General features: G+C 35.0%; 1 protein-coding gene across 1 annotated transcript in view; it reads left to right on the top strand.

Annotated features, from left to right (window-relative positions):
* Positions 1-3,686: 3,686 nt before the first annotated feature.
* The window catches only part of LOC118743950, a 10,973-nt gene continuing 6,918 nt past the window's right edge, over positions 3,687-7,741 (top strand). The window contains exon 1 of the mRNA XM_036476712.1: positions 3,687-3,702. Within this exon, the coding sequence (XP_036332605.1) occupies positions 3,687-3,702 (16 nt within the window). The remainder of the gene's footprint in view (positions 3,703-7,741) is intronic.

Below are 7,741 nucleotides of genomic sequence, written 5' to 3'. Positions count from 1 at the left end.
TTTCTAAAGCAAGCTTTTAAAGAGAATAAAAGTTTATCCAACCGCTGTATGTTTTCCAAAAATACAAACCTTACATCAATGCAGTACAATTTGCGTAAAAGCTAAGTTCACCAATTAAAGATGGATGGTGAAACCAAAGACCAATATATGAGCGCCTCAAGGAGCAAAATAATACATATTGCCCATATCACGATGTTAAAATTATGTTTGGCAATTTCTATGCTAGGCTGGAAAAATTAGACATATTTGACCCAACAGTATAACCTTGATGATTGCCTCCGACAACGTGCGTTCGACCCAAGGATAAAACTTCGTTTAGGATAACCCCAACGAAAACCTGGTTAAGAAATCATCTTAGGTTTCTATCCAGAAGCCCAGAAATGGAAAAACAAACTTATCACTTTATTCTCATAAATTCAACGAGACTTGTTAGTAGCATCGATCACCCTCCGAAAGACCATTGAACTGAAAAAATGCTAGGTCTAATCAGACGCTCGTAAAGGAGTTGAAATGGCTTATCCATGAACCTCAAGATGAGTTGACCTACACGGAAATATAACGCCGAGTATGTATCAATAGAAGTCCAGCTCATGGAGGCGAAGTTTGAGGTCGGCTGTGGGAGATATTTTTTTTTTTTTGACTGAGCTTGGCTGCGGCTAACTACATGAAGTTCTGCGCCGGAGTGCAGCATGGAGCAATTCCTCGCTAAATCCCTGGTTATTTTAATATGGATTCCATTGACGATTTAAGATATGAAGTATATTTTTAAATTAATGGCAAGGTATAGGATAAAAAATGGGAAGCTGGTAATAGTGGAAATTACTTTCGTTGAACGCTAAGGGGTCTAGAAGAGGGCGGGATATGAAAATTTACGATACCACTATGGTTTCAAACTCCTACTCATCTTTAGAGTGGCTCCTACTATAGCAATACGCCTAAGCTAGATAAGCTTGAGCCCATAAGTACTTTTAGAACCGCATCGATGCTTCATTATTCTCTTTTTGTTATCTCTAAATATGTGAAACCCTTTGGTAAGTGTTATGTACATCACGATGTGACGGTATGCTTTCTTTATCTTGAATTTCGAAAACAAAACCTGAAATTTATTAAAAAGTTGCAACCAATTCTAGAGTTCGCCATAAAAATTTACGAATAGTTTTAATTTTCGGGAGTCGAAATAATGAGAAATTACGAACTTCATTTTTAAGCAAATACCAGAAAAATAAGCGCACTTTTGCTGAAAATAATAAAAGAATCATCACAATTTTTGTCGTTAAGGTTATCATTCTCACTATCATTATCGGTGTCTTCATCGTTTACGTCTTTGTGGTTATCGATTTGATTTGGGTTTCCCTTTCATATTTGTGGAAAAAAAATTTACCAAAAAATATTTCAAAAATGACTGCCTACTTCCTCACCCAATTTAAGCCCCCTTTGAAAAAGTATTTTACATTTGTTGCTGTTTCTATTTAGTATAGCCATTTGCTACTTCATACACTTGATTTGTGGGCTGGTTGTTTCGACAACCAATCAGCTAACTTTATGGTCAATTAGTTTCCACCTGAAGTTCTCGTATGCACTTGGCAATTGAACTGGAGATAAACACAAGGAGAACTGATTGCACACAAAGCACACACGTAATCACACCAAGCCGTACAAGCCTCTGCACTCACCTAAAGATACAATGTGAAGCACTTCGCCAGCCACAAGCAATAAGCCTCAATGTAAACAAAAGCAGTAGCCGTACACGCGTATATGTATGTTGAGATGCACAGCAGTCCCTAACCAAAATGAAAAAAGTGTAGCAACAGCATTCATTGCTCAATGCATCTCTACATAAACAGTGATACCTGTGTTTACTTTCCAATCTTTCTGTTGCATCTGTCAGTTGCATAAAAACAAACGCATTTTCACTTCGTTGCGAATCGTAGGTGGATGATACACAGATAAATGGTAACTGTACGATTAAGAAATGTATGAAAATCGGATAGCTGTTTGGTGGGTTGAGCCAGGAGGCATTTTCAGGTGAACAGATTTCTGAAAGTGTTGTGAAGCCTTGTGTGCAATGTGATAAATGCGTGCAATGTCTGGCGAAAGTACTCGAATGTATGTATGTACATTAGGGTGGTCCAAAAATGCATGTGAAAAAGTACAGTCGGCACTTTTATGCTCTCACCCCCTACGACTGTTCTATATCAAAAAAAAAAAATATACCCATATTTTTTTATTTTGAAATCAAAAAATATTTATTGGTCGCTCAAAATTTTCCACGTATTTTATATGGGAAAACCAAATTTTCGTAGCAACTATATTTTATACGTCCGCCAAAACCTTTGGGAAATTCCAGAAAATGTAATGGAAAATCTCTAGCATTAAAAAATGGTTAAATAAACAATTAGGCATTGCTATTGGAGATCTCCTGAAGAGAAACAGAGTTTTCCGATCGAAAAATATTGGTGTTCAAGAATTCCATACCATTTCTACGAAAATTTGTTTTTCCCCACACAAAATACATGGAAAAGTTTGAGCGCTTTTGAGCGACCTCTAAATATTTTTTGATTTAAAAAAAATAAAAAATAGGGGTAAGTTTTTTTCCGCATAGAATAATCCTAGCGGATGAGTGCATTAAAATTCCGACTTTACTTATTTTGGACCACCCCAATGTACATGCGTAGTATGTATTTATTAGTGCATCTTGTTTGGAAAATATAAATGTTATATCAATGCGTATTTTCCTTTTTTACACATAAATATGTACATATATACATATGTATGTATCTACCTACAAGCATAAGCCTTTGTTTGTATTCACGATTGCTTGTGAATTTTTAATTGCGGTCAATTATTCCATTACATTTCGAACCTTGTAGAAGTTGCTTCAGGGGGAAAATATAAGTTTTAATTGGTATTAGTTTCATGGAACCCAACAAATAACTATGTTGCGCAATTGACAAATTTTAATTAGTGTTGCCGCAAATTAAAATTTGCATGCATCTCTCCACTGCATAGAAGCTTTTAGATTCAGAAATAAACTAGAAAATATATTTAATTCACAAAAATGTTTTGCTTTTTGTGCAAAATATTTGCATATGCATAAGTAAAGTTAGTTTTAATATCTAAGAAGGCTTGTTAGATAACTTTTGAATATTTTCCAAGAAAACCAAGAATTGAGGTTTCCTATTAAATTGTGTCTCTTTGGTAAGCAACTTGTATAGGTGGCCTATTTGAAGGGGGCAATCTCTGCTTGGAAGACACTGCAGTTATTCGCCAGCATTTATTTAAAATTGATAAAAAAAAATCCTAGCAGAACTTCCTTCCGTCTGCTTCGCCAGCGAACTTTCATCCAAACGTGATAAGATTCATCGGAGCTTGGGTGCCACAGTGAATTCAAATTTGCGATAGTATTTACTCGGAGTGCATAACGAATATTGTTCTGATTTGCCTTTAAAAGTTATTAATTAAAAAATTTTACTGTAGAAGCGGTTAACCTTTTTGTGGACACTAGGGTGATTGACTCGGTTTTTTCAAACTGGGTTTTAACCGGTTTTTTTTAAATATTTGTAGGTGATTTTTTTGAAACCCTGAATTTTTGAGTAAACCGGATTTTTCCCATCGAATAATCCGAATTTTTACGTGGTTCATTTATATGCAAGAATACAAGAACTCTAAAATTCATTTGATAGAAAATGGTACTACAAGAAAGTATTTAAAAATAAAAGAAAACCGAACGAAAATCTTGCATTGTGTTTTTGCTTTTTTTTTGTTATGAAGAAGCTTACTAAACTCTATCTTCATCAGTGAATCGACTATATATGCACATGTTGTCTTCATCCGACGGGTTATGGGCCGTAGGGAGAGGGATATTAGAGCGGAGCTGATGTGAGTGAGCCTGTGAGCCTGTGGAGCTAGTGTGGTCGGGACATCTTACTTGAATTGGACTGAACAGTTTAACCTGCCAAAAAATGCAGAACGGAGTTGTGTTAAAGAATCGCGAGTCTCACGAAGCAACTTCAGCTGTTCGTCTGCGATAGATGGCGCTGTTCTCCGATGATGGAATTGACAGGCTGAGAGTTTAAGAATGTGTAGATTGCATCTCAATGTATGGCCTGTCCATGGTAGAATATATTTGTATAGTCGGTCGGGTTCAGCAGATGGTGTATGGAATAAGAAAGAAATTAACTTTGGCGATCACCACATGTTAAAATTCTTGCAACTTATCTGAGCAGTTAACTGCAATTAAGCTTTTGGTGACAATGGGGTATAAAGCTTATTTACTTATTTGGGCAGCCACATTTCAGTTTTAGCCAGGATTTCGGACTAACAGTAAGTGTAACAGTATGGAAAATATCTAAAATAAAACCAGTTTACCCAGGTTTTCTTCATTTGAAAATGGGGGCAGTTTTTTTTTTAGTTATCATTTTGCAGACAACACAAAAAACGGGTTTCGAGTAATGGAACACGCTAGTGGACACTATAGACTGGCCAGAACATTTCTGGCTTTGAGATCATTTGATCATTCGATCCCGGCGGCTGCCTATAGTGTACCAAGAGTGTTTATAAAAACTGGTGTTTACAATGGGATTAAAATCGACATGAACATCATTGGTCAGAGTTTACATATATTAGCTGAAGTATAAACTAGTATTAACATTGGTTAAGTAGTAACAAATATTGAGGATAGTTACGCATCGCTCGTTGAAAATAAAAAGGAACTAGCAGCTCTGGTGGCAATCCAAGCTGGGAGAATAATCACTCAGTAAGCTTCTAGTTCCTATCGGCATGCCGAATATGGGCAGTAAAACGCTTAGCTGGTGGTAACCAAGGGTCATGGTAAGATGGTTTAAAATTTTATTTGACTTTACTTCCGGCAGATTCAATAAAATAGCAAGCTACGGCGGCCAAACATTTTCTACAAAATCAGTTAGCCAATTAGAAAGAAGAACTAAATTTTTTCGAACAAAATCATATGTGCGAAAGTGTGTTAATCTGGCTTATTGTCAGCATAAATTACAGATTTTATAAAAATTTTACATATTTTACAAATTAAAGAGATTTTATACTAACAAATACATATGTATGTATGTACATAAACAAACAACAAACAATATTCATAAAGATAACAATTGCGCACCAATACACATGTAGGACACTAAATAAAATCACACAGCACATGAATTTCAAACAAATCGAAATCAATTGGTTTGTTTTCAAATTCACTCACCTGTGCGATTTATTGGCTGCTAAGAGTTTTGTGTGAAAATATTTGGTGTTTATCAAGAGGACAGCAAAAATATAAATTTTATTCACTGTCTAAGAGTCGTGTATTTGAGAATGGCTGTGCCATAGGGGTAGGTGGCTGATGTTGTGCTATTCGAGGCCAATTGCGCGGCAAATCGAAGAAGAAAAATATTATTTTTTGAATATGTGCTCAAACACACAACGTCAAGGTACTATGAAAATCCCTCTTGCATTTGTTTTGGTCTATCATTGAATAAGGCGCTGTATTAAATAGTACAACCAAATAAGGCAACCAACCACGGCCAAGCAAAACGCTTCCAGGCGCTATTAAGCATTCAAAGCCCAACTACATCGCCCAGAGATTCATTCATGGTTTCTTTCTTACGCTTCGCTATCAGCGCGCTGCTGAACGTATTTGTGGCGCGCATTCCAAGTGTGTGTTTGCGGAATGTTATTTTCCGAAATTCGACAGCTTAGCAAAATCAACAAATAATGCTTGCATGCAGCTTTCCATTGGACGCGCACGTACACACTTCCACCTGCATGGCATGTTTACAGATTTACGAGTATGAGGTGGGCGCGTTCATAAATATGAGGGATGTGAACTTGAGGCACAGCAAGTAAGCGGAAGAGGCGGTAAAGTACCTTGGCATAGACAGCAAGAACACAGCTCGCAAGATACATAGATAGCGCCAAAAACAGGAGGTTGGCTGTACTCGTTGTGCCGGAAATTATTTTTGCCGCTGCACGTACTCAACTGCCACCACACTAGTCTCTTACTTTTTGAAATTATTTTTGCGCTCCGACCGCGTTGGGGGAAGGTCGCACCTCCCACTGTTCTGTGTTTTTTCTTTTTGCTGGAGGCTGGTAAACAACTTTGTTTGGTATTTTTACTAAATTTTTCTTAAAGTTTAGTGTGATCAAAAGATTTGCAGAGGTTTTTAGAATGAATTGAACGGTGTTTTATACGGGCATTTTTGACAACTTTAGTTACACTTTTCTTGTGGAGAAAAGCTCAGTTTGAGCTGGATGTTTGACCTGCTATTTCGTGGGTTCTCCATTTGCATTTGCTTTTTAATGCAGAAATACACACGCAAACAACCAGAAGTTAAATTTTTTTTTACCTACATTGCCCGTTTATGATTTTTGGTTGCTGTGCTATTTGTGTATACAAATATTTACATTTATATATAACTTTGCATGTAAGTGATGACATAAATATAGGCATATTTTCCCATTTTAGAGAGATCACTGTTCCAGTTAATGATCAACACCTGCCTTCGACGTCATCATTTCGGCAGTAGAACTCTTAATTACATACAAATCATAGTGTTTATATGAAAACAGAGACAGATGTGGTTGTATTTGTATATTCAATGCATCATGAATGCATCATTGGCTACGTCATTCGCAGACACAACGGACAACATTTAAAGTTTACCCAAAATATAATTTTTTCAATTTGCTGGGGGGCAATAAATTATACTCATAGTACTTTGTATTTAACTTTAAATACGTCAGCAAATAATTTTACTAGGTCATTTAGTCGAAAGTGAGTTTATGCTATACAATTTTCTCTTTATTTGGGTAGTCAACTCATATCATAGTGCAACAAATTTCAACAAGTTGGAGGTGATGGGAATCGGACCAAATGTCCTCGATTAAGCTGTTCAAATTATGAAAAATTACCAAAGGATCTGAAAATTTTGGTTACATTTCTTGTATATACCAATGACAATGAATAACTTTTCTTCATTTTTCAAACTTCAAATCACCTCAGAACCAGTGGTCCAAAACTGGAATTTACTGCTTAAATTAGTACAGAGAATTAATTTTTCAACCGATTTGATTAATTTGCTTTTAAATGAAAGCTAATAAAATTTGGAAGAGAAATATTGAGCCCGATTTTTAATTGGTATTGGTCTAAAAAGAAAGAAAAAAAATTACAACAATTCTTAAAATTTCACCAAGATTTTCTAACTTCCATTTTTAAAACATTTCTGCGTATGCAGTTTATAACACATGAAATTTTAGTATTTATAACAAAGTGCAAGTTTGAATACACTTGAAAATCGCGAAACCGAAAAAGACTATCAGCACACAAAAATTAAAAAAAAAACAAGTCTTCAAAGTCAAAGTCTTCAAATTTGCACCTAACTATACTTAATTTACGTGTGTTATAAAACTGTATGCTCAGAAATGTTTTACAAATTCATACCGAAACTTCAGAAAATTTTATGAAAATTTGAATAATTTTTTTTAATTTTTTTCTTTGTTTTAAAACTTTTATTAAAGCTGTTTTAGCTATATAATGGACAATATTTTAATCAAACACCAACAAGCAAGTTTTAATATGAAAAACATATTTATATAAAAAAAATATTACCATTTTGACATTAATAAATCGGGAAATTGATCATTTTAATTAATCACGAACGTTTTTTTTTATATCAATAAATTAATTCGGCTTCTATTAATTAGCACGTTCAATTAATTAATTAAT

The sequence above is a fragment of the Rhagoletis pomonella genome, unplaced genomic scaffold (genome assembly GCF_013731165.1).
Source record: "Rhagoletis pomonella isolate Grant_MI unplaced genomic scaffold, Rhpom_1.0 Rhpom_scaffold_00007, whole genome shotgun sequence".
NCBI lineage: Eukaryota > Metazoa > Arthropoda > Insecta > Diptera > Tephritidae > Rhagoletis > Rhagoletis pomonella.
This window is presented reverse-complemented; position numbering and strand designations above follow the sequence as displayed.